The sequence below is a fragment of the Somniosus microcephalus genome, chromosome 8 (assembly GCF_052327205.1).
Source record: "Somniosus microcephalus isolate GS21.2 chromosome 8, FLI_Smic_1.0, whole genome shotgun sequence".
In the NCBI taxonomy this organism is placed as follows: Eukaryota; Metazoa; Chordata; class Chondrichthyes; order Squaliformes; family Somniosidae; genus Somniosus; species Somniosus microcephalus.
The window spans coordinates 35,863,078-35,890,758 of NC_140994.1; the positions used below are offsets into that span (position 1 = coordinate 35,863,078).

The window sequence follows — 27,681 nt, forward strand, 5'->3', positions numbered from 1 at the left end:
AGGACTTGTAAAATTAGTTCACAGCAAGTGTACTTTGATTTGTTAAATCACTGAACTCATCAAAACAGATTCCCACCATTAATGGTTAGCAACAGATTTTGAGCAAGGGTAAACGTCCATATCAAATCTCTGCATCCGGTGTCAAGTACATTTGACAGGATATTAGGGGCTAAAGATCTCTGTGGCAACTTGGATGGCTACTCTTGGGGTCAAATTAGGGAGTTCCAAAAATATAGCATTAGCAAAGCTGATCAGCATCCTGTGAGACAGAGAGCTCTACCTGCTTCCACTACACTTATTTACAAAGTGTTTGTGTAATATCCAAATGCAGCACGTTAGATCGTCTTCCCCTCTCCCAAAGTTTCAAGAAAGATTTGAGCAGTTATTTAAAAAAAAAAAAATCAACACAAGGTTTTGTTCTTTGAATTTAGTTAGTCAAGACACAAAACTGAGTTTTGGAAAATATAAAATGTACACAGCAGGAAATGCGTTAAAAGACACAATGGCCCAGAACTTCGGGTCTCCACGGGTGAGTACGCACTGGGTACTCACCCGTAGACCCAACGAAAGTGCCGGTTTCGTGCATGCACTGCGCATGAACGGGAAACCGGCACTTCCGTTCCCCTGAAAGAAGGGGTTAAGAGGTGGAACGTGTGCGCGGGAGAGGCAGCGCGTACGCATCGAACTTACGTTTTTTTTGCAGGTTTTCCCGGGAAGATAAGTCTCCAGAAGTTAGACATGTAAAAAGCAGGCGCAAGGCCTGCTTTTTACAAGGTAAGTGGTGAATTAATTAAAATTAAAACATTTTTTTTCCCCCACAGGTTTATTATTTTTTAATATTTTAAAGAAAGCTAAGTTTATTTTTAGCCCCGTTTGAAAATGAATTTTTTCAAAAATTTAAATTGTTTAAAATAGTTATTTCATGTAATTTATATTTATTTTTTAAAATGTGATGTTTTAAAAAAAATTATTTGAGGTTTTAGTGATGTTTTGGGGCTTATAGTATTTATAGGTTTGACAGCTCTTCCTGTCAAACTTATGAATGAAGCATTCCCTGCTCCGATTGGCTCTCCATGGCCCACGTGATCCCGGGGACGCATCGAACTAACTGCACCCCTGGGATACGCAAACACTGCGCGCCGGCAGTTGGAGGAGGCCCAGGATCGCAATTCCACGGGGGCCCACAGCACAACGGCCGGCACGCAAGGCAAGTGCAGGTCGGAGGCTTGCACCCGCGGGAAGCCTCCGACCCGAATTTCTGGGCCATTGTTGCTCAATTTAAAATGAATGCAATCGCCATGACAAACTTAAGAAAATGCCCAACATTCCCCAACAGTGTGCAATTTTTGCCTTACAACAGGATGACTGAAAAAAAAACAGAAATTGGAAACAGTTTCTATGTGTATTCTGTAATATTTGAAAAAACATTACTTCATAGAAATCTATCCCTATACTTACTGATGTTATCAAAGCAGTACACAGGCATCATACATTCCATCCTCCACAAAAACATTACTACCTTCACAAGGCATGCAGGCCCTTTCTCTCCTGGTAATGGGAAGTTGAGATCAATCGACGTTGTGCAGTTCGGTAAATTCTGGTGTCCACCTGGTGCTTCCTTTTCAAGGCGCTTAGCGTCTCCACATCCTTGTGATCCACTGCAGCCAACTGATACACACGTTAAAAGGACAGTATTAACCCCTTCCATTTTGTTGGCTCCCAACACTAATAAGAAACACCCGAAGTTTCAAATTAATCAAAACAACCAGTAGTGAACAAGTAGTACAAACACGTACACAACACGATCTGCCATTTTACAGATTCACAAGAGACCAGATTTGCCTCAACTCACCGCGGGTCAGACTGATCTCCATCCACCAAGTGCTTTATTACACAAGCTGAGCTTGGACTCTGCACTTGGACTGGCGAGATAGGCGGGACCGTCATTTCCACCGTTGAAACACATTTTACAAAAATGTCTTGAATTTCGTGAAAAGTAGTGAAGTGCAAAAAAAAACTTCTAACTATTCTGGATTAAATTTAATGTAATTCAGCACTCTGGTTAGCACATCTCAACTTTAAGAAAAAAAATAATCCTCTTAAATAACTGCTTTGTGATACAACAGTAGTTTGGGAAAAATCGCATCATGTAACTGGTGACAAGGGACCTCTCTCATTCATTAGCAGGACATTAGAGAAACTAGCAAGAGTACCACAATATTACCTCTAGGAATAAGATGGCTAACCTGTATTGTGCAATGGAGACTGTTACCCTGCAGTATGTAGCACGAGTTCATTACCATTTCGGCAGCCCTTGCTGGTGAACTCGAATCAACGAGCACAGGTTTGTTAAATAAATGCCCCTACCTGCACACTGCTCTTTTAGTTTGGGTGGATGCATTTCCATGTCTTCATCCTCCTCATAACTCCTCTTGTGCCGACTTGGAGTGTAGGATGTGGAAGGATTGCCATGTGCTTGGCTGGCACTGGCATAGGCGTACAACAGCAATTTAAGGAAAACAGCAGACTACAGGTTACTCAGTTACATTGCTTGCAGTTATTCATTCATTCATTCAGATGAAAAGCCTCTCAGGCTCAAAAGGAACCCACGTCACCAAAAGGATATTTCTTTGACCCACTCCGACTCTCCGGGCACCGGAATACAGTAGAATGTCTGCCTCTCCAGTGTGACGCATTTGGCAGAGTTTAAGGTAACCTCTTGTTGGAGCTGAGGAGAAAATAAATCCTGTAACACACCCTAACCAAATTCTGTTATCGAACCCCGCCCCCCCCCCCGCCACCCCAATACACATGATGAAAGGCAACAGACTGCAGCGATTTTAACTTTAAAGCAGCTGCATTCCTACATCTGATATTGTTAGTGATATCATCAACTAATAACTCATTTCAGCCAAAGCATCTGCCGGTAATTGGCCTCAGCAGCCCTGGAATTGATATCCTGCTGGAAAATGCACATTTGGACACGGTGAGAAAAGGATCAAACTGAACTGTGAAGCCTTCAACAGTTGAATAGCCTGCTTACGCTCACCAGCTATGCTCACAATTGAAGAACTGTCACTTGGGGGGGGGGGGGGGGGGGGGGGGGGGGGGGGGGGGAGTGCTGGAATGATGTTGGCACCACGGAACCATATCTTCGGGAATTCAATGACAATGCCCCTAAATATGAAGTCTTGGGAGTGGGGTGTAACCTCCTGATTCACAAGTGAGTGTCCTACCAATTGAGCCAACACTATATTATCAGATATTTAGTATGGTTATGTATACGCAGCAATTTTCAAAGAAGAATTGAAATAAGGTGGAAGGAGTCCATTTATAAAATGAATGAAGGATATGGAACGAATGAGGAACAATATTTTTTATAAGATAGGTTTGTGACCATTTTACATGGAACACTGTTGACAAGAAGGATTTCCGCCTTTGTTAAATAAAGGGGTATTTGAAAACTCCCTTTGTCTTCGGTATTCAGACAGCTTTACCAATAGTGCTAGCTCCATCTACTGTTATAAAGTAAAATTGCACCTAACCGTCCCTGTAAATGCTGTGGTCTCATCGAGCTGGCTAGCTTGTTTTTTTTCCAGGATAGCAGCACCTTACGGTGTAACCTACCCATAAACTGCATTTAAAAGTCAAAAGGTACCAAATTCCACAAATTTAAAGTTTAAGTACAATTTAAAAAATAAATATAGGCAAAGTGCATTGAAGACGACTATACTGTGGGCAACTACTTACCCCACATTCTGCAACATCTTTGTATTTTCCAAAGCGTAGAACCTATCAAAAACAATTTGACCGTTTGAAACATTGGCACACTAGTTTAAAACTTAAAAACTAGCTCTGAGAAAAAACCATATATAATTAACACAATGTAGAGATGCACATGCAAATACAGTCAAACAGCGATTAGAATAATGATAAGCAAGTGCACGGTTCAATTACAAGAAGCAAAAAAAAAGCTTCCGGGTCAGGTGCAAATACAATCAAACAGGAGCGCTTCCGCTGTTGTGCTGGATATTGGGTGCGAGAGTGCAAGCTGGAATTTATTGGAAGCTGCTAAGATAGTGCAGTAAAAGTCCAGGAATGATGCAACCAGGGACTTCCACTTTTAGATTTGTTCACAAAGTAGGTTTGTATTAAGATGACCCTTCAGCCCATTTGATCTCATCCTTCCAGAATATCAACTCGACAGTCTTGCCATCATAGCATCTAGTGGTTTCTTAGAAGAGCCTCAACCACTCTTGCTGGCAATCCATTCCAGCTGGTGATCGCCCCCTGCATGAAGAATGCTTTCTGATACCCGTCTTAAATTTACTCTTCACTGCCTTAAAACCATGCCCTCTTGTCCTGCTGTCCTAGCAGATCAGAAAGCAGCGTTTCAGGTTTACTTCCTCTATTCCAAATTCCGCTAAATATCATCACAAGGTCTCATTTAAAATGTGCCCGAGGCTGAAGAACAATTGCACTGTAAACAAAACTGTTTTGCACTTTACAACCCCATAAATCTCTAAAAAAAGTGATATAAATGCCAAATAAGTCAAGACATGCATTGATGAGCAATGATGCCACGTACTGCAAATTCTGACCTAATGAAACAAAATGCAAAATTTTCACATGGAGATTACATTTGTTAATGATTTGATTTGTAAAAATACTTAAATGAATCCAAAGTAAAGCACCTGGAGTCCTCCTTAAATGAAAAATAATCCAAAAAGCAGTTTTTCTTTAGTTAATCAGAGGTTCCCAAACTTTGGGGGGGGAGAGGGGGGCTGAGGAGAGCCACTGATGTAAACTCACACAGCCAAGGTGCATCAAAAGTCTGAATTTCTTTAAAATTTTAAAAGAAACTGATCAAATTTAAGAAATTCAGACTTTTGATTGCCAGTCTATCATAGTAAGCCTGGAAGGTGGGGTGAGGCTACACCGGTGGCAGCTGCAGGCACTCACCAGGTAAGCAGTGTGTTTTGACAATATTATAGTTTAGCACCAGTCCAGATGATCCCTGGCTGAATTGGTATCTGCACTGATCTGTCGTTTCAAATTGATGTGCTCCAAACACCGCCCCAACCCCCCCCCAGCTCTCGCGTGCTATATAACTAACACTAGGTGTTCGATAACTGGCGGAATGGGAGTGGGTTTTGAAGCATACGGTTGAAGAAGTTGATCCCGGGGAAAGGACAAGTAGAGCCAGTCACAATAAAACTAGGAAATCCGATTCTCCCAACACGAACTTGGAATTCGGGTTTACTGATTCCGACGAAAATCCTCGACTGCAACGTGCGGTTTGTGCTGACGTTCACTTGGAGACCAAACACCTGCACCTCACAAATAAACCACGAGATTTCTTTACCCCCCCCCCACCCAAACGAAAGCTCTTTCAACTCAAAAGGACAAGAGGAGGAAAAGCACTTGAAGCATTCTATGCTGCCTCATACCAAATCGCAAGCAGCGGAAAATCTCATCTGATCGGTGAAAATGCTGTACTTTCAGCAGCGATGAAAAAGCATGGATAGTATGAGGAAGGAAAGTTGCCGATCAGCCAAGTCTCATCCCACTATTTGACAACAGTTAGCCGCCGAACTGCTAATATGGCAGGAGACTTGGAGGAGCAGCTAGGCAAAGCATAGAAACATAGAAGACAGGAGCAGGAGTCGGCCATTCGGCCCCTCGAGCCTGTTCCGCCATTTAACGAGATCATGGCTGATCATCCAAATTCAGTACCCTGTCCCTGCTTTCTCCCCATATCCCTTTAGCCTTAAGAAATATATCTAACTCCTTCCTGAATATATTTAATGAATTGGCCTCCACTGCCTTCTGTGGTAGGGAATTCCACAGGTTCACCACTCTCTGGGTGAAGAAATTCCTCCTCATCTCAGTCCTAAATGGCTTACCCCTTATCCTTAGACTGTTACCCCTGGTTCTGGACTCCCCTGCCATCGGGAACATTCTTCCTGCATCTAGTCTGTCTAGTCCTGTTAGAATTTTATAAGTTTCAATGAGATCCCCTCTCATTCTTCTAAACTCTAGCGAATATGAGCCTAAGCGACCCAATCTCTTCTCATACGTCATTCCTGCCATCCCAGGTATCAGTCTGGTGAATCTTCGCTGCACTCCCTCCATGGCAAGAACATCCTTCCTCAGATAAGGCGACCAAAACAGCACACAATACTCAAGGTGTGGTCTCATCAAGGCCCTGTACAACTGCAGCAAGACATCCTTGCTCCTGTATTCAAATCCTCTCGCTATGAAGGCCAACATACCATTTGCCTTCTTAACCGCCTGCTGCACCTGCATGCTTACCTTCAGCGACTGGTGCACAAGGACACCCAGATCTCGTTGCACTTCCCCTTCTCCCAATCTATTGCCGTTCAGATAATAATCTGCCTTCCTGTTTTTGCCACCGAAGTGGATAACCTCGCAATTATCCACATTATATGCATTTGCCATGCATCTGCCCAATCACCCAACCTGTCCAAATCAAACTGGAGTTTCTCTGCATCCTCCTCACAGCACACACGCCCACCCAGCTTTGTCTCATCTGCAAACTTGGAGATATTACAATCTAGTTCCCTCGTCTAGATCATTTATATGTATTGTGAATAGCTGGGGTCCTAGCACCGATCCCTGCTCTACCCCACTAGTCACTGCCTGCCACTTGGAAAAAGACCCGTTTATTCCAACTCTTTGCCAACCAGTTCTCTATCCAAGACAGTACCTTACCCCCATCCCGTGTGCTTTAACTTTGCACGCTAATCTCTTATGCGGGACCTTATCGAAAGCCTTCTGAAAGTCCAAATACACCACATCCACTGGTTCTCCCTTATCTATTCTACCAGTCACATCCTCAAAAAATTCCAGTAGATTAGTCAAGCATGATTTACCTTTTGTAAATCCATGTCGACTCTGTCCGATCCTGTCACTGTTTTCCAAGTGCTCTGCTATTACATCTTTTATAATAATGGACTCTAGCATTTTCCCCACTACAGACGTCAGACTTACCGGTCTATAATTCCCCGTTTTCTCTCTACCACCTTTTTTAAATAGTGAGGGAAAGCATCTTTTCCGCACTACAAATTGACGAGAGTACTGGCTGTGCCAACGCAGCACAAATGATGGTTTTCGTTCGATATAGCAACTCATCCGAGATCAAAGAGGACCTTCAATTTTGCTGTTCTGGCCCAATGCGAACGACTGGTGAGGAGTTGTTCAAAATGTTAAGACTGGTACATGACAGAATAAAAACAAACACATGGAGTGCGGTGTCAAGATTGGCCAGGATGGGGACTGGACGCAATAGTGGACTTGCTGCCCGGGTGAAAGCCGTCGCGCTGCGCAGTTTATGGCGCCACTGTTGTACACGCAGGGAGGCGCTAGCCGCAAAAGCTACGTCAAACGAGCGGTCAGATGTACTGACTGCTGCCGTCGATGTTGTGTACCATGTAAAAGCTCGACCACTGATATCGTGCCTTTTCTCAGTGGTCTGTGAAGAGACCTGGACAACGGGGAGAAATATACAACCAACAATGTACAGATACATTTTTACAGAACAGGCGCCAAGGGTAAAGTTTTAGCTCAACAGAGCTTGGTAATGGATAGGACATCGGGTTTGCAGCTCAGCTCTGAATTGAACAGATCACAGAGGCTCTGTACATTTGGTTCCATCCTCAGCGAGCCAAACTATGTTTCCCCTCCATTTCTCAAAAACAAGAGACTTTGACAGATTACAAAAAGTAAAATGTTTGTGTGTGAGGCTACATTTATATTAATTAATCTTTTGCTCAAAGAAGTTGCAATTTACGTCCATTCGGAATAGGCCAGCGAGGGGAATCCCTGCTCTACTGACCTGTACAAGGGAAAAAAACGGACATTAAAAAGAAAATGATGGCCAGTGATACCGGAGGTAAGCAACTGCATTACTCCTCTGTAGGAGGTCCTGGGGAAATCAAGCTCTTCAGGTGATTCTTGGACACCTCCTCAAAGTGGCAATGTCACCTCATTTACCTCAGATTGCTGGTGGTCACAAGGTAAATGCATCATTAGGAAGTGTATTTTCAAAAGCCTTGTAGGGCTCAAAATTAAAAGAGTGTGCCGACTCTTTTTTTAAAAAAAACTTACCATAAAGGTATAAATGAAATCACCAAATGTACACTCATGCATTTGTGATGCCTGATGGACACAGTAGTTAGGTTTAAGGGACAAGACAATTACAGGGTGGGTGAAAGCATGCAAATGTTATAAGACTCAGGCCTCGGAACTTAGAAGTATATCCAAGCACACTGGGAACTGAAAACTCCACACTATTTTCTAAATACATCAATTTTGTCAACATAATTCTTTTCAATGTGTTTGTAGTTTGAATTACAGGCCTCACATGAACACATGCCACAATAGCTCTTTTATTTTGAAGTTCAACTCATTTCTAAGTTGGAAAATTGCACAAAAAATGCACAAGAGAAAATAACAACATTTTGAGTTCCTAATAAGTGAACATTTTGAGAAAACTGGACCATCTGTCAATGCAGTTGAGAAACACAATGGAGACATGGCCTGCCTTGATGGCCATCGTTTACTATTTTGCTTTCAAACATAGTTTTAATGTGCCATTTTTACCCGAAAAATACTTACTTTAGATTTGGCAGCTGTCTCCACAGTCTCATAAATTCCCACATAAAACTCCGGATCAAACATATCCTGGACCATACAGCGGAATTTCACCAAACTATTTGGCTTTAAGTAATGCAGTGGAACATCATTCAAGGAGGGCACCTGTATTAGGAGGGAAAAATTGTATTCCAATCAAATCATTCATGGAGAATGTCATGTTAGCTACGGAAATAATGGCCTTTCTCGTTCCAACATTCCATCTATACCGTTAACTTTTGTAATAAAAAAGGTCCCAAGGTACTTCCCAATGGAAAATAGATATGGAAAAAGATACTGAACTATGGAGGGAGCAGTTACCGAAAGTTTGACTGAAAAGTTAGGTTTTTAAAAGGAGTGAAGCACAGAAATTGAGAGAGTTCTACAGAGTACGGTTCAAAGACGTCAAGCATCAGCAACCAAATACATAGCAGATAGAGTCCCAACGGCACAGGAGGCCATTCGGCCCATCAAGTCCGCGCCAGCTTTCTGCAGAGCAAACCAGTCAGTCCCATTCCCCCGCTCTATCCCCGTAGCCCTGCAAGTTTATTCCCCTCAAGTGTCTATCCAGTCTCCCCTTGAAAACATTGAGTGTCTCCGCTTCCACCACTTCAGTCGGCAGCGAGTTCCAGGTCCTCACCACTCGCTGCGTAAAAGTTTTTCCTCACATCCCCCCCTGTATCTCTTGCCCAAAACCTTAAATCTGTGTCCCCTAGTCTTTGTACCATCAACTAGTGGGAACAGCCTTTCCCCGTCTAGCCTATCCAAACCCATCATGATCTTGTACACCTCTATCAAATCACCCCTCAACCTCCTTTGCTCTAATGAAAACAAATCCAGCTTCTCCAACCTGTCCTTGTAGCTAAGATCCCCCATCACCAGAACCATTCTGGTAAATCTCCTCTGCACCCTCTCAAGGGCCATCACATCCCTCCTAAAGTGAGGGGACCAGAACTGGACGCAATACTCCAGTTGTGGCCTAACCAGCGCTTTATATATTATGACTTAAAAAAAATGTACAATTAATTTTGCTTCAAAAACCTTACACAAAATATAACCATATGCACACACAGGAGAGGGCCCAACATCTCAAGTGGTTAACATGTTGGATGTCACAAAGATGCACATCACTTGAACCCATCAGCTACAGTTATGAATTCTCTTGGCTCTCAAATCAAGCTCTCAGGAATAGTCCCTTGAAATAGCAATAGCAGGGGCGGGGTATTGTTGCCTATTGTGAACCAGTCTGTTATACTATTTGTAAGAGAGAATACAATCATCGCTCTCTTTGGTGTAACATTTGGAAAATCTAAGAGTGCTCTTATTTTACACACGAGCAGAAGGAGTTATACTATCAGCTGCACTTTTGCTCTCCGGCTCGGAGCAATGCAACTCTGTGCATACCTGCTCTGCTCCACTGTGCCAAAATCCAGCTTAAATTTAATGTCAGCAGAGCGCTAACCGTGATGTGGACTATTTAACACTAAAAAGACAACTTGCAAAGCATCTGCTGCAATTATAATGTAACCAGTGTGAAAGTGAAGTGGTGCAAGACTATCTTTGGTAAATGGTCTTACTCCAGTTGCCCAAATACGATCGAGTTGATTTCACAGGAGGATTTCACTAAACAGTTTGCATCAAAGCAAAGCGCTAACCACTTTGCCCCAATGCAAACGGTGTAGTCAAACTGGCCTATCATATCATCAGTAAACAGAAATTAAAAAGGTGATTTTTAAAAATATCCTTTCAAACACTTATCAGGGAATCTCATCTGGTGATAAGTGAGCAGATGCTCGATGTAGAAGTACAAGACGTTTATTCACCTGGTCAATTAAAAATAATGGCCCAGAATTTGCGCTAAAAATAACGTCGAGGCCAACAGCATCACCGTTATTAAGGAGTAAATCGGACAGCAACTTCCGGCGGCCGCACATGCGCGTTAAACACGGAAATCAGGAAGCTGCTGTCCGAGTTGCTCTGCTCCTCCAGAAGCTTCGCTCCGACAGTATCACGCTGAGGAACTCTGCATTGAAACACATGGAACGATGTGAGGGTAGGGTACGTACGTACAGTGTCCCCTCTCAGCTGCACAGCAATGGGAAAAGACCCGTGCAGGCCGCTCACCGGCTTTTCCATTGCAAGTACCGCGCAAGCGCAGAAATTTAAAGGGGCTGCACAGTAAAAGAAACAGATCGCGCAGAACAAAGTGCAGCTTACAGGGAACATTGCTTATGTGATAGATACCCACTAAACACACCAGAAAAAGTTAGGGCTTGTCCATTCAAGTGTAAGTGAATTTTTAGCGGTGTGATAAGTCTTAATTACTGCCAAACAACCGCTCTGACACTGAAAATTAACTTTTACAAGTGTTGAGTCTCATTCCTTCAGATTTTAATTATTGTTGGAGATTTAAAAAAAATTAAAATTGTAAATAATGTTTTTAAAAACTTTTTCTTTCTCTTATCTCTCTCTTTCTTTCTTAATTCCATCATTCTTTCCCTCTCTATTTCGCTTTCTGTACATAATTTAACTATTCTAACTTACACTTCCTGCTTTAGGCTCAGTAAGGATTCTTCAATCTGATTGGTTATGTAGATACACAGTTGCTTGGTCTGTTCACACAGGTCCCAGGTCTCCTGTCGCGGGCGCCGTGCTGAAATGGATTTCGAATCACAGCAAGTTCCAGTGCAAAAGCCCACAGATCAAGTGTAAGCTTGTTCACTGCTGACCACAAAATCCAGGCCAGTGTTTGAGTTGTACAAGGCAACTGTTAAAGGGAGCGTCAACAGAATCAATTCCTTCTCTAACTTTTGGTATCAGGAAGCTTTAAGCAAGTTGGTAACACTCTCAAAGTCCTAGGGAGCAGGAGACAGTCTTTGAATGTGAATTAAGTGAACATTTTGAACTCAGAGGGGAAAATCTTAATTGTATATGCAACCTGAAGTCTTTTCATCTGATTTTTTGAGTATAAATAATAAGTGAGACTATGGCAAAGACCAAAAATTGCACTTGTTTGTGTTTTGCTTTGAGATCAGATATAATTATATCATAGATTCTTTACATGGGCCGTTTTTCAAAAGAGCATTTTCAGCTATTTAACACTGGGGTACATTACTTGCGGTATGCATGTCAAATTAAAGTATTTAATTACGTTGGCAGTGGGGGCAATTTGAGGTGGTAGAACTGTAAAAATAAATAAAAGTATACAGCAAGATTTCATAGTGTTGGTACCAAGAGGCTAGTTGGGCCAATTACATTGTTATCAGATACCCGGTTCATTACACAGCATTTATTCAGTCCTATAATTGTGCTATATACTGGCATTTAACTCAATGTTCTGATGTGACACAAGCATTCACTAGAGATTTGTTAAAGAATTGAATAACTTTATAAACAATAACTCCAATATTTTGAAATGGTCTCATTCCTCACAACTCTGACAAGGAAATGAAGTCTCTGTTCACACTCCCATTACATTGGTAATAGATTGACCTCAATAACCACTTACCCAATTTGTTGCAGTCGTCTCCTTTAGCTTCTCTCTGAAATATTCAACCACTTTTTTTTCCCATTCACCACTGGCACCATTTTGAACTGCAAAAAGCAAAATTTCAAATCAAGTCCCAGGTTTTAAAACCATTTCCGAACCTACAGTTTGATATTCATGGGTTTCGAGTGGGTGGCGAGGCATGTCAAAGGTGCACTTGGGCAACAACTTCCATTTATATAGCACCCTTCACATAAAGGCAACGTCCCAGGATACATAATCAGACAGAACAAATGGAAGCCTAGACAAAGGGAAGGAGGTTATGATGGAGCTGTACAAAACGTTAGTTAGGCCACAGCTGGAATACTGTGTGCAGTTCTGGTCTCCACACTATAGGAGGGATGTGATTGCATTGGAGAGGGTGCAGAGGAGATTTACCAGGATGTTACCTGGGCTGGAGCGCTTCAGCTATGAAGAGAGACTGGACAGGCTGGGGGTTGTTTTCCTTGGAGCAGAGAAGGCTGAGGGGGGACCTGATTGAGGTGTACAAAATTATGAGGGGCATAAATAGGATAGATAGAAAGGAACTTTTCCCCTTAGTAGAGGGGTCAATAACCAGGGGGCATAGTTTCAAGGTAAGGGGCAGGAGGTTTAGAGGGGATTTGAGGAAAAACCTTTTAATCCAGAGGGTGGTTGGAATCTGGAACTCACTGCCTGAAAGGGTGGTAGAGGCAGGAACCCTCACTACATTCAAGAAGCATTTAGATAAGCACTTGAAACACCGTAGCATACAAGGCTACGGACCAAGTGCTGGAAAATGGGATTAGAATAGAAAGGGCTTGATGGCCGGCGCGGACAGGATGGGCCGAAGGGCCTCTTTCGGTGCTGTATAACTGTATGACTCTATGACAAAGGAGGAGATATTAGGAGGGATAAGCAAACATATGGGGTGCAAGGAGGATCTTAAAGGAGGAAAGGTGTAGGGGTTTAGGGAGGGAATTCCAGAGCGTGGGGCCTAGACAGCTGGTGGGACGGAGGGATGCACAAGCTGCCAGGGGAATGGAAAAGTTTGGGGAGGGGGGTGAGGGGCAGGGTTACAGAGATGGAGAAGGGCAAGGCCATTAAGAAATTTAAACACAAGGATGGAAATGTTGACTGGGAGATGATGTGGGAGCGGGAGTCAATGTCGATCACCAATTTGGGAGTAATGGATGAGCTGGACGTAGTGTGGGATAGGATACGTGCAGCAGATTTTTGGATGAGCTAAAATTTTCACCGCGTGGAGGATGGGAGGCCAGCCAGGACAGCGTTGGAATAATCAAGTCAAGAAGTGACAAGACATGGATGAGAGTTCCACCAGCATATAGGCTGAAGCAGAGGTGGAGGCAGGCGATGTTACAGAGATTGAAGTAGGATCTTTGTGATGGAGTGGATATGGGGGTCGGAAGCTCAGCGTGGGGTCAAATAAGACATTGAGTCCTGTTCAACCCAAGACAGGGAGGCAGGGGTTGGAATCGGTGGCAAGGGTAGAGTTTGTGGCAGGAACCAAAGACAGCAGTTTCAGTCTTCCGGTCGTGGATGTGCCGAAATTGGGATGACAGACAAGCAGTCCGACAGCACAGAGCTAGTGGAGGGGTCGAGAGTGGTGGCAGAAAGGTAGAGCTGGATGTTGTTAGCATACACATGCCAGAAAACCACATGCCTTTGGATGATGTTAAAAAAAGGGCAGGAGGGCAGGATTGAGATGAGGAAGAGGACTTTGCCAAGGATAGATCCATGGAAGACTCCTTACACGACTTCACACTATCCTCTAAGGCAAGAAACAAACTAAACAACTGATACATTAAGCTATAGACGGCTTAATTTTCATTAGGATGGTTATACAATACAAGCACATTGGGATGTATTTACACTACAAGTTCAATCCTGATGTGAAGTAGTCGTCAACCTGATACTTGAGTGAAGTGTGACACCCTGAAGAAGGTCGTCTCACTCTGCTTTGCTCTGGAGTCAAGTAGGGCCGTACCCGCTTCGTCCTGGCGTTACAGTTATAGCATAAATGCATCCTCAATCCCCCAGGCTTGTGCAACAATCTACCTTGGGGTTTAATTGGATGCCAAAAACCAGTTCCTACACTGATTTTCAAAGAATGCTCAATATATAACGACCAAATTTGCATAGCTCAAGGTTTCAGGAAGACAGGACTCTCATTTCCCAATATACCCTTTCATAGAAAGAAAGACTTGCATTTATATCGCGCCTTTCCAGCCAATTAAGTACTTTTGAAGTGTAGTTACTGTTATAATGTAGGAAACACGGCAGCCAATTTGCGCACCACAAGCAGCAATGCCATTAATGACTAGATAATCTGTTTTTTTAGTAACGTTGATTGAGGGATAAATATTGGCCAGGACACTGGGGATAATTCCCCTGCTCTTCTACAAAATAATGCCATGGGATCTTTTACGTCCACCTGAGGGGGGAAACTGGGCCTCAGTTTAACATCTCATTCGAAAGACAGCACCTCCGACAATGCAGCACTCTACTGGAGTGTCAGCCTAGATTTTTGGACCCGCGCCCCTGGAGTGGGACTTGGACCCGCACCCCTGGAGTGGGACTTGGACCCGCGTCCTTCTGACTCAGAGGCAAGAGTGCTACCAACGGAGCCACAGCTGACACCCAGAGCTGATCATAACTGCTCTCCAGACTCTGCAAGTGCGAACCACGAGGAAATGTACAAACAGAGACAACATTGCAACGTCCCTTGAAATTTTCCTCCCCGATAGTAATGGATGCACCCGTTTCCCAATCACAGCATCCTGACAACACAGATGAGATCAGCTACTCACCACATAGGAAAATCAGAGGCCTCGGGGTAAACTGGCACACAAGCTGCTTTTACAACTCTAGTTAAATCCTTGATCATGGCCACTCACATCAGCTTCTCTGGCCCAACGGCCTGACCAGTTTTGTGCAGATCAGACATATGCAACTTGTGAATCTCAATGTGACCATGAAGAACCAGAGCACTGGATAGATTAATACTCTAATCATGCAAGAACTGGATTCTGCAACAATTCTAATGCGATCTGATGTACATGTTCAGAAGGATATTCAATCTAGTTATTTTTTTATTTTTATTTTTTTTAAATGGTAGTACTGGATCACAAATGCTCTCACTAAAACCATGATTTGAGATTTAACAGTGACAAAAACAGATACTGCAACCTGCGACTTGTCTAGAAAGTTCAATGCCAGGCTGTGTGCATCACACAGACCCTTCCAGGAATTTACCCAGTAACGTCAATGCTGCTGGGTTCCGTTACTGGCAGGTATTACATAAATTATGGGGGAACACATTTTATCATTTGCCCAACTTATCATCTTGTCTACTAAAGGAAATCCCCTACACGCACACAACGCAAATTACCGACAGCACAACACGTTGGCAGCCTTCTGATATTTCGACAAACTTGCAATTTAAAATAGAGACATGAAAACATTTTGGAAAATCGAAGAATCTAATTTCGTGCCTTTGCGATCCTCTTCCCACCTCCCCCTCCCTCCAACCCGATTGTTCTTTTACAGATTCCAAAAAACTTGGCCACTAACAATACAAAATACATTGTCAATGCATTTAAAATAATTTATAGTTTAAATGCTCTAAGTATGCAACCAGTTTACAAGAAACAATTGATTTTCTGAAAAAAAAGCGTCTTTTGCTTAAAAAAAGACTTAAGCTGTTAACTTCAAACATGCCTCTGAATTGAACCATTAAGGCAGCCCAGAAGCTGGAAGAAGATTTGAAAAGCTGGGTGAGAGCAGAGCGAGGTTAGGAGTCTGACAGGGTGAAGATGCCGGTTCTGGAGCTGCTCTGCAATCGCAGAGGAGAGAAAAGGAGGCGGGACGGGGGAGGAGGAAATTAAATTAAAAAAAGTAGGCCACAAACAAACGCTCACCAAAAATGCCCTGCACCGCGCCCAGGGGGTCGTTCACCCAGTCATCCACACAAGGCATGTTGAGCAGGAGCTGCTGCCGGGGACGGCGAGTCTCGGGCTGGGGTTGCACAGCCCGGGGAACTTTTCTCTCCGTCTCCAGCTTCCAACTTCCAGAGCTCGCGCTTCAGCCGCCGCCGAGGTCAATGGCGGGAAACCCGCGTCACTTTACGCCGCCGCCGACCTCTGACCCTGCCCTCTCCTCTCCTCTCCTCTCCCTCTCTCCCCCCCACCCTCGCACCCGGGCCGACGTCGTGACGTCACGCGCCGCCTTCTTCTCTTCCCCCCGACGTCGTGACGTCACGCGCCGCCTTCCCCCCCAACCGACGTCGTGACGTCACGCGCCGCCTTCCCCTCTGACCCCAGCCCGGCCCCCTGCGCTCCGCGGAGCCGTTGTGACTACGTGGTGCTGAAAGCTGATGGTGAGGGGGGGCGGGAGGAAACGGACGGAAGATGGCCGAAAAGAAGCCGAGCACCAACTTGCTCTTCTCGTCCGACACCGAGTTCAGCTTTCCCGTGCCCTTCATCCCCGTCAGCCAGGCGCAGGTGCAAGCGGCGGCAGTAGCGGACGCCAGTCTTCTCTCAGCCGGTGGGTGACTGAGCTTTTTTTTGGCCATAGCGCGCTGTGGGAGTTGCTGCTTCCCTCCTCCCAGTGTGAACAAGTGCGAGTCACCAACTTCAGGGGCAACATCGATCGATCGATTGTGTGCTTCAATTAAACTGCTCAGAAAGTGTTCCTCAATCCATCCAGCGATCATCTGCCCAATGTGAGGGAGGGAAGGGGAATGGTTTAGAAAAGACAGACTTGCATTTACATAGCGCCTATTCACCACCGCCGGACGTCCCAAAGTGCTTTATAATCAATGAAGTGTAGTCACTTGTTGTAATGTAGGAAATGCGGCAGCCAATTTGCGCAGTTAGCTTCCACAAACAACAATGTGACCATGACCAGTGATGTTCGTTGAGGGATAAATATTCCCCAGGATACTGGGGATAACTCCCCTGCTCTTCTTCGAAATAGTGCTATGGAATCTTTTACATCCACCTGAGAGAGCAGATGGAGCCGCGTTTTAACGTCACATCCGAAAGACAGCACCTCCAACAGTGCAGTGCTGCACTGGAGGGTCAGATGAGATTTTTGTGCTCAAGTCTCCAGAGTGGGACTTTGAACCCACAACCTTCTGGCTCAGAGGCGAGAGTGTTACCAACTGAGCCACAGTTGACACTAGGTAGCCTGTGTCACAGCCAATCCTCTGACCTGCGCCCCAAGAGTTCTGACGTGTATGTTCCATCAAAGAGAAATTCAAGTGGTTTATTCTCAAGAGGACATACAACAAAAGTCAGTAGTTCAACAAAAAACACGAGTGATGTTAAATGGATCACTCCAGCAAGTTAGTTTATGCAGCCCAGACTAACTCATGGTTTATTTTATTCTGTTGTATATGTTGTCTATACTTCATATTGGCCATTTTTATAACAGGTACAGCATATTTGCTTTATTCTGTGGGAAATTAACACTATGGAAGACTTCTGTATGCCCCCAGATGCTGGAGTTGCAGCACTGTCAGCTGTGTCACAGTGGGTAGCACTCTCTCCTCTGAGTCAGAAGGTTGTGGGTTCAAGTCCCACTCCAGAGACTTGAGCACAAAAATCTAGGCTGACACTCCAGTGCAGTACTGAGGGAGTGCTGCACTGTTGGAGGTGCTGTCTTTCGGATGAGACGTTAAACCGAGGCCCCGTCTGCTCTCTCGGGTGGACGTAAAAGATCCCATGGCACTATTTAGAAGAGGAGCCAGGTGAGTTATCCCCGGTGTCCTGGCCAATATTTATCCCCCAACCGACACTAAAAAAAAAAAATGGTCACTATCACATTGCTGTTTGTGTGCAAATTGGCTGCCGTGTTTCCTACATTACAACAGTGATTACACTTCAAAAGTACTTCATTGGCTGTAAAGTGCTTTAGGATGTCCTGAGGTTGTGAAAGGCACTATATAAATGCAAGACTTTCTTAATGAGATGTAGTCTTGTGGTTTTGGTGAATGCACTGTGCAGATGGATGTGCACACATGGAGCAGTTGAAATTGGAAGTCAACACGTTTTATTTTAAATGCTATCTTCAGGAAGTAGCAATAGTTAGCAAAATATTAGCACAATACAGGAATGCTAAAAAAGACTCAATCTTGTGCACATATTGCACTGCAATTTGCGGGGTGGGGCGAGGGGTTTGGGAAACGTGCTGATTTCTGAAATCCTTTGCTGGACGTTCACTATAGATGTTCAGCCCAGGTGTGTAGTATATATTGACCAAAGTGTGTGAAGCCTCGCCTCTACGTGGAATCATAACGTTAGCATTTCTCCTATATAAGTAGGAATTAAAGTTTACTAGTGAAGATGTGTTCGCAATGTCATTTGTTCTAAAAAAATTGGGATCCAGTTAGCACAGTATCTTTAATGTTTTTGTACACTAGCAGGCTTCATTTGAACTTCTGGTGAATAATTTTTTTCTGGTAAAGCATTGCAACTTAGAACCTAAATTTATATCATGTAAATTGATACATTCTTTTACTTTTTGCTGCTATTTTTTCTATTGTACATTCATTTAAATACTTTCATTTAGAAAATTCCTTGTCATGTTGAAATGTCTGAGAACTTTTCATGAAATAAACCATGTGTTAGCTTTTGAAGTGTACCGACTGTTATTATGTAGGCAAACACAGCAGCCATTCTGGGCCAGCAATGTTCCACAAATGGTGAGATGAATAACTTGTTCATCTGCTCTTTGGTATTGGTTGAGAGTTGAATGTTGGCCAGGACATCAGAAGAACTCTCTTTGAATAATGCAATAGGATTTTTTATCTGAACAGTCAGACAGGATCTTGCTTTAATGGCTCATCTAACTGACGGATGCTATTGGTTATGTTGTGTGTTCACGACAAGCACTCATCTCTGGAATCCTTTTCAATTGCAGCTGATGGTACTGAGGGCTGTGGAAATCTAAATGTAGAAGTAAAGATCACTGGTCTCAGAAGATACAAACAAATATTCATGTTATGGGGCAGATGAAGTCCATGATGAACTAGGAATGATGTCTCTTTTATAAACTGCCGACAGTTGAAAAATATTTAACATCCAGCAGTATAATTATAGATTTTGATATTCCAAACTTGGGTTATGTCAGAGCTATACAATACCAATGGCGGTGATGGCAGTATTGGGAGCAATTGGAATGATGAGTTTAAAAACAAGAAACCTATTGCATAACATGCATTTTGTTTTCAGCACAGGAACAAGCTCAGAGATCCTATTCCCTAGCTGTGGGCCCATTTTAAGCATCCCTCTGGATTTGAGCCCGATTCGCGGTCTCCCTATTCTGTTCTCCTCCCCTCCCCTCCCCTACCTCTGATCATTTCCCCCAAGCTCTTACGGCAGTTCTGTGTTCAATCTTTGTATTTTAATTGTTTTTTAAAGATTTTGCACAGGATTCCAACTGCAAGTTGGAAAAGGGGCCTGAAAAAGTCAGTATGGCTTGAGCCAGAAGCTTGAAGTGGGGAGAAGGTTTGCTAACTGGGTTTGGAGGAAAGAAAGAAAGCAAAAATAGATGTTCAAATTAAGAAAAGGGAGGGATTTTACCTCTAGATCAATGTTCCCTCTAAAATGTTTTCCCTGCGCGGGCCCTTTAAACTTGCTGCACGGCCACGCATGCGCCGTATCTCTCCCAGTGACAAGCAGCTGGCGAGTGGCCTGCGCAGGACCTTGCAATCTGCGCGGCCACGCACCTTAGGGGAACGTTGCTCTAGATGCACGCGTACTCCATTTCCAGCCGTAGTAATTAATTATAGATATAGTTCAAGAACTTAGTAAAGGTCAGAGTTAGCAGCCCTGTTTAATACCCCTTGCCAACTGATTGGCGTAGATATGGGCCCAGCTTGTGCAGTCAGCAGCGAACAAACGGTGCTTTTGCACTGGAGGTTGTGGTAATTAGAAAGCCATTTCAGCGCAGCGCCCCCTACAGGGATTCAGACCTGCGTGAACAGGGCAAGCAATGGTGTGTCCTCAACCAACCAGATTGAGGAATCCCTACTGAGGCACGCAGAGTCTAAACCAGGAAGTGTACGTTAGAATAGTTAATGCCAAATCGTGTACAGAAAGTGAAATAAAGAGAGGGAAATAAAGATGGGATTAAGAAAGGAGAGATAAAAGACAGAAAGAAAAAGTAAAAAGAAATTTACATTTTTTAAAATCTGAAGGAATGTAAAAGTTAATTTTCAGTGCCAGAGGAGTTGTTTGGCAGTAATTAAGACTTGCCACGCTGTTTAAAAATTCACATGCATTTGACTGGACAAGCCCTAACCCTTTCTGGCGTGTTTAGTGGGTATTGTGTAAGTACCCCAACTTAACGCCGTTCCATATGTTTCAATGCCGAGTCTCTCGGCGAGATACTGTTAGTGAAGTTTCTGGAGGAGCAGAGCAACTCAGACAGCAACTTCCTGATTTCTGCATTTAACTGCTCGTGTGCGGACGGCAGAAGTTGCTCTCCGAGTTACTTATTTGTTAATAATGGTGAGCACCGATTGCCTCACCGTTATTTTTACTGTAAAATCCGGGCCATGTCTTTTCTTCTTCCGATTATATCCTGCACTATCTTGGACTTATATGCGTATACAGTAGTCGCACTTGCCAGATGAGAGGCATAAATTTTAATGTGCAATTAGTAACTTGCCTGAACTTGCTTTAACTTAATCTCCATATACAGCAATTTCAAGTTTCTTTTCACAACTATTCTATGTCTGCTGAGTTTGGTTTCCAGTTGATTGTGCCTGTGCTGAACTCCGTGAATTTCTCTTCTATTTGGTCATGAGTTGCTGCGGGGATCAAGATCTTTGTTCTTTAAACAGCTTCGTAACTGAATGCCATACACTAATGTGCTGTCATTTCTGGATTCATGTGACAGTGGTCAGTAGCTTAGCTGTAAGGAGAGCGTGAGTGTCAGTGTAAACTGAACAAAATGCTGATGGAGGCAAACTCCAATAGTCTGATAACATAAACAATCATGTACTTTTATATGTTCTGTGGAAAATGCTGGCTATAGATGATTTATTTAATTTGATAAACTTTCCTGCAAAGCAGAAAGGCCTGTTGTGGTGGTAAAAGTGAGTTTTTCCTGAAGGCATTTTTTAAACTTTCCTACCTGTTTGTTGTTTTTCTAACTAACTTGTTAAGTATTCAACAAGATAGCTCTTTAGCCATATGTATCCATGTGTTTGGGACGCTTTCAAGGAATGCTAGGATTTGTTTCCAAAGTCTTATTAAAGTGGAATTCACTTTTCAGAAACAAAGTTTCTTGACTTATCCAAGGTTGTGGGGTAAAAATTACTTCTAATAAAAATGTCTTGAAGGAGTCTCAGAATTGGTGCCACTGTTTTTATTTAAAAAGTCAAAGTAGTCACCAAAATTCTGTTTAAATCAAAATAAAATCTTGTTTGTTTTTAATGCTAAAGTCAAATTTGGCATCCCGCCGCAATGCGGATTTCAAGTATACATGGTTTCCTCTCTGCCACAAATTTTGCCAACTGCGGCAGTGAATTTTGCGTATACGCGGTTTTTAATTTTCAAGTTTCACGGGTCGCGCTTCCAAACACGAGACTGTATTCATCCACGCCGCTCTTTTTGAGCATATTTACTACCACGTGTGGTCTCGCTCCACTCGTGGAAATATTGTGTGTGTGAATCCCCGCGCTCTGAAGGGCATAAACAAAAACTATCTCCGTCTTTTGGCGTTCTAACCGCAAAGCGTGGGTTACTGCTGCAGTCTTCATGGACTGGTTTCATAACTGTTTTGTGCATGACGTGGAGCCCACCCTAATATTGAAGTCGTCTTCCTACCTCCCAATACGACTTCACTCCTTCAACCCATGGACCAAGGTGTGATGGCCACCTTCAAGGCATACTACATACGACGCAGTTTTGACCGCATGATGGAGGCTATGGAGGATGACGTAACACTGACGGTGAAAACTTGCTGGAAGGATTACACCATCGCTGACTGCATCACCAACTTCAAAGAATCGATGGATGAACTGAAGAAGACGACACTCAACGCCTGCTGGGTTAAACGTTGGAGGGAGGCAGTGAATGACCTCCGAGGCTTCCCTACAGTTGATGCTGAAGTTCAGCGCATTGTGAAGGTTGCGCGGCGTTTGGGAGGCGAGGGGCTGGCCGACATACAGCCTGATGACGTCGAGGAGCTTCTTGAGTTATTTAAAATAAAGCAACTTACTTAGGCTCTGATGAGTGTAAATGCAGCCACGTTCCCCCATACCCCATTTTTCCCATAAGGTCTTATATTTGCCAACCGCGGTTTTACCAACCACGGGGGTTTTCAGGGACGTATCCCCCGCGGTTGGGGAGGGATTACTGTACTTTTAATTTGGGGAAAATTGCATTAATGAGCTGAATTTACACTGTTTATATAAAAATTCAGTTATCACAATCCCATACTTTGGAATTTAGTTTGTAACCGCTTCTTCCTCTTCCCATCTCAAAACCTTCCTTTTTGACCTCCTCTCCCTAATTTTTAGCTCCTGCTTTTGAATCCAATTCTCCCCCCCCCCCCCCCCCTTTCTGCAGTAGCATTAGAATTCTGCTATGTTAAAGGTACTAAAAAAGTGGTGGTAGTGATTGTTTTGTTTACACTTTGAGTTAATAAGTTCATAAATCCATCCAGCCAATATCCTTAAACTAGACGCTCGCTAAACCAAGTACAAATCATAAAGATTTTTTAAAAAGATAATTATAACAATTTAAAAAAAAAATTAAGCAGCAACAAAGTTAAGACTGTTTTGCTGTTGTGTTTTCTAACAGATGAATCAACAGATGTTGGTGAGGAGGATAGTTTTGTGGGTCAGACTTCCGCTTCCACAAGCCACCCACCAGCATTCAGCTATTTCACTCAGGCTGCAACCAACAATGATCCTTTTGCGAACATTGGACACCATCCTTTCACAACGGCAACACCACCTGCAGGGACAGCTTCATTCTCAAAGGCTCCAGCTGAAGCACCTCTTGCTCCGCCAGCGCATTCTGCGCAGGATCCCTTCGCCTTTCAGAGCCCACAGTCTCAGCCCGGCTTCATGGCGCCCCCAGTCTCTCAGCATGTTAGCACAACGTATCAGAATACTCAGCTTGGGGTTTCCACAGCAACTGCTGTCACGTCTGTTTCCCCTCCTCAGACCCAGCAGAATTACAATCCTTATCGCCAAAATCTGCAGAGTAACCGAGCCAACCCCTACTTTATCCCACATCAGCTTCAGCAAAGCCAAAGTTCCCCCCAGGTGCCCCCCTTTCAGCCTACTGCCCCAGCCAATCATCTCTACCAGACGCCACCAGTGTCTCCACCACAGGTAAGTCGAGCTAACAGCTAACTGTCAAAATGCTTGTTACTGTTTGTTGTATTAACTGTGTGATCTTCTGTTTAATCACAGACTGAATAGAACAATTTGGAAATAAAAAATTGCAATACAACTGCCAATTACAGTTTGTAACTCAGCCACAACTCTCAATCCTCTGTTAAAACCAGAAGTACTAGAGTATGACACTTTGTTGTCTTTTGAAGTTTGCACAAAGATGACTGAATAATGAAATGTACGTTTTTCGAGTAGATGCCATGGAATCCAGTGCATAGATTGTATGTCATTAAGACTAGCCCTGGTTGAGATGTATGGACTATTGCAAGCAGTCTTTTGTTATACTTTCTGTAACCTGTACTTTTATATGGTAAATAATTAGGAAGAGTCAAACCTGCATGTAAAATGCAGAACTGATCTGGTAATGGCACTGTATGCCCACAATCTAGGGTCTGGTTTAGTAGAAGCATTGTTCTGTAGCCAAGTTTTAAAACAAAAGGAATGACATCTACTTTTAATAACACCATGTCTGCATTGAAAATGAGCAATTAAAAATATCAGCTCTATGAAAGAACCCTTTAACGGGAGGTAATTATAAAAGCCTAGGTCTGATTTTTGTAACCTATCCTTTGGGACACGTGCAAGGATAGGTACATGAACATTCTACTTGAATGGAAATCTTTAGGGCTGATATATTTAAGTACCTTGCAATAAATTACAAGCATAATTATGCTTTACAACCAATGAAGTACTTTTGAAGTGTAATTACTATTGCAGCTTTTCTTACCTGTCCAGATTTGAGTGAGTGAACGTTTAACTTCACAATGGTTATTTGAGTCACGGGTGCCCATGTGCCACTTTAAAGTGTAACAGACTGTTTTTCATACACTATGAATGCACCTGAGACTTATTTGTTTTCCTATGTAGATAAGAAAAAACCTGAGAATCCGTTTATGAAGAATTTGGGCCTGCCATAGATATAATCTTGGCTTCAGTGGCACCAGTCACTCCCGTCAATGGTCTGAGCATCTTTTACGGGACAAAAGCAAAATGCTGCAGCTGCTGGAAATCTGAAATAGAAACAGAAAATGTTGGAAATACTTGGCAGGTCAGGCAGCATCTGTGGAGAGAAAGAAACCGAGTTAACGTTGCCGGTCGATGATCTTTCACCGGATGACCTGTGAAGGAAGAGGCAGTCAGGCAACAAAGTGGTACGAGAAGACAGGCTGCGGGGAGAAGAGTTTCCGGTCTGGGCTGCAGGACAGAATGTTGAAGCGCTTGTCGATGACCTTCCGTCAGTTCTGATGAAACGTCATCGACCTGAAATGTTAACTCTGTTTATCGCGCCACAGATGCTGCCTGACCTGCTGAGTATTTCCAGCATTTTCTGTTTCTGTTTCTTTTATGGGAGTTGGCTCATACTGCCCTATATCTATTTGTGCAGTAAAATGCCTGAGGGGGTAACAATCGTGCCCCTTTGCGCCCTGAACCGGATATCTGTGTCTCTTGCATGTATTTCTTCAATTTCTCCAAAAGTACACTGAGTTAACACTTAAGTGTCGTGAATCTTATCATTCATGAAGAAATGACTCGTGAAATAACACTGGGCGGCCAGCTGGTGGCGCCGTCCAAGGAGTATAAATACTCGGGTGTGGGCCCAGCTTACCCAGGATGTTTTTGTAACCAGGAACTAGTGAGGTAACTAGAATCTCATGGTTGTGAAACAGTTGATTAAAGCCTTGTTTTATACTCAAATCAAGTGCTTAGTAGTTTTCTTACATCACTAAGTGTGGTGGGATGTGATTTGCTTTATTCTGCAATGTGAGCGCAGAGCAACAGTTTCACTTATGATCAGATTCACTTAGTCAAATTGCTAAAGCTTATCTTTGTGTAATTGTATAAAAATAATGAAACAGTATGATACGCCACTTCTGTTTAAGTAAGTCAACACACTGAATAATTTTTTAGCATTCTGTCCTGCAGCCCAGACTAGAAACTCTTCTCGCAGCAGTCTGTTGCCTGACTGCCTCTTCCTTCACAGTTAATCTTTTGTTTATAAAAGTCTGACTCCAGTGTCGGCTTTTAGTCAAAACCTTATTCCTTTAACTACCTGTCCCAGCCCCAGAGTGAATCCATCAGCATAACTTGGCATTGACCCCTGCTGAGCTCAAATGAATAGCATTGTTGCAGCAGCGGTAAGTGTGAACAATCACTGAAATGTCAAATTATCATTCATTGTCAACAGGACACTGGTTTAGGTGCCCTGTATGAAATTTAGTATAAACCCGACAGCCCTGCTGTCCTCTAGTGCCAAGTTTAATTTAATAGAAGCATTTTTAATATTTATTACACCAAGCTCCCTCTCATGGTGGCATAGTCTGAAATTCAGGAACATGCCATACCTTTTAGTTCTGATGAAGGATATATACACTTCTGTCCTGTTTTCGGATGCTTTTGGCCCAGCCATGTGTTTCCGATATTTTCTGCTTGTTTGGATTTTACACTAAAAGCTTTTAAAGTCTTCTGTTTATTTCAATCAAATTCTTTAATAGCCAACTTTTCTAAAAAGGACTAAAAGTTTTCGTGGCAAAAAATTCAGTCCCGACATTGTTAGCTCATTTCAGCCAGTGTGGCAGTGGAAGCACTGGAGTTTACCTCTGTGTTATTGAAAGAAGAAAAAAAACCTGCCACGGTTCCAATACCTGATAACTATACTGTGGCCCGGATTTTGCAGTCAGCGGCATACACACGTTGCTAGCCGTTCATTACACTTGCACTTGCTCACAGACTTTCTATGGGCTTTTGCACTGGAACTTGCAGTGATTAGAAATCCTTTTCAGTGCAGCGCCTTCTACAGGGGATCTGGGACCTGCGTGAACAGGGCAAGCAATGACGTGTCTCCTTAACCAATCATATTGAAGAATCCTTATTGAGACACACAGAGTTTAAACCAGGAAGTGTAAGTTAGAATATTTTAATTCAACGTAAAATCGTGTACAGAAAGCGATATAAAGAAAGATGGGATTAAGAGAGAGAAATAATAGACAGAAAGAAAAAGTTATTAAAAAGTTATTTAAATTTTATAATTAAAAAAAATCTCCAACATTAAAATTTGAAGGAATGTGACTCCACAGTGGTAAAAGTACATTTTCAGTGCCAGAGAGGTTGTTTGGCAGTAATTAAGACTTACCATGCCGTTAAAAATTCACTTACACTTGAATAGACAAGCCCTAACATTTCTGGCATGTTTATGGGTATATATTGGGTAAGTACCGCAACTTCATGCCCTTCATGTATTTGAATGCCGAATCTCTCGGCGAGGTACCAGTGTAGTGAAGCTTGTGGAGGAGCAGGGCAACTCGGACAGCAACTTCCTGATTTCCACATTTAACTGCACAAGTGCAGACAATGGAATTTGCTGTCCAATTTACTCCTTAATAACGGTGAACACTGATAGCCTCAACGTTATTCTTTCCACAAAATCCGGGCCATTGACTTGTGTTGGAACCATGAGTGTGGATAGTGTCGGATTTGGCTGTGTTGCCTCTAATGAATAAATACGTTTCCAGTGCTCGCTGTCTAACCTCACACGTGGAAAGTGACCACTGGTGAAGTACTGGAGATTGTAGATAGCTGTAAAACTGTAAGCTAGCATGTTTTTCCACTTTCAGAAGAGGAAAACGAAGTGAGTGGAGATCTGATATTCACAAACTGTCAGCCCAGATACCCAATTTTATTTTTCAGTTGGGTGCAGTGCTTTTTTGGCGGGGGGAGAGGGAGTGGTTGAAGTTTTCCCTCTAGCTGCCTTCGTTTTCATTAGGCTTGTAGATACACGATCCCTTTATCCTTCTGCCGTCTGGTGGGAAATCAACCCTCATTCCCCATATCAGAAATGTGTCCTGTTTGGAGCCACCCAGCCCTGGTTATGCAGGATATTCCTCTTCTAAATCCATGTTGACAGCTGTTTACTAAGTTACTATTGTGCAGTTAACATCTGATTCTGAGAGTTGTTGCGCCTTTTAAATGTGGGCACCCCATTTGTTTGTTTCCAATCTACTGGTGCTTCCCCAGTGTCCACAGATTCCTTCGTAATGATTGCTAATGCCTCACAAATCTCCCTGTTCTCCTTGAGTGTCCAGGG

The 27,681-nt window shown here is 43.2% G+C and overlaps 2 protein-coding genes across 3 annotated transcripts in view; one reads left to right on the forward strand and one right to left on the reverse strand.

Annotated features, from left to right (window-relative positions):
• mcmbp (minichromosome maintenance complex binding protein) overlaps nucleotides 1-16,334 on the reverse strand; it is a 39,544-nt gene extending 23,210 nt beyond the window's left edge. Inside the window, exons 1-7 of the mRNA XM_085994544.1 lie at nucleotides 16,102-16,334; nucleotides 12,164-12,249; nucleotides 8,641-8,781; nucleotides 3,751-3,792; nucleotides 2,627-2,728; nucleotides 2,368-2,497; nucleotides 1,520-1,668 (exon numbers count right to left, since the gene is read on the reverse strand). Of these exons, the coding sequence (XP_085850670.1) occupies nucleotides 1,520-1,668; nucleotides 2,368-2,497; nucleotides 2,627-2,728; nucleotides 3,751-3,792; nucleotides 8,641-8,781; nucleotides 12,164-12,249; nucleotides 16,102-16,159 (708 nt within the window). The 5' untranslated portion in view covers nucleotides 16,160-16,334. The remainder of the gene's footprint in view (nucleotides 1-1,519; nucleotides 1,669-2,367; nucleotides 2,498-2,626; nucleotides 2,729-3,750; nucleotides 3,793-8,640; nucleotides 8,782-12,163; nucleotides 12,250-16,101) is intronic.
• Nucleotides 16,335-16,509: 175 nt separating this feature from the next.
• The window catches only part of sec23ip (SEC23 interacting protein), a 124,807-nt gene continuing 113,635 nt past the window's right edge, over nucleotides 16,510-27,681 (forward strand). For both annotated transcript variants that reach the window (XM_085994547.1, XM_085994548.1), the window contains exons 1-2: nucleotides 16,510-16,726; nucleotides 22,999-23,537. In XM_085994547.1, coding sequence (XP_085850673.1) covers nucleotides 16,591-16,726; nucleotides 22,999-23,537 — 675 coding nt within the window. In that variant the 5' untranslated portion in view covers nucleotides 16,510-16,590. The remainder of the gene's footprint in view (nucleotides 16,727-22,998; nucleotides 23,538-27,681) is intronic.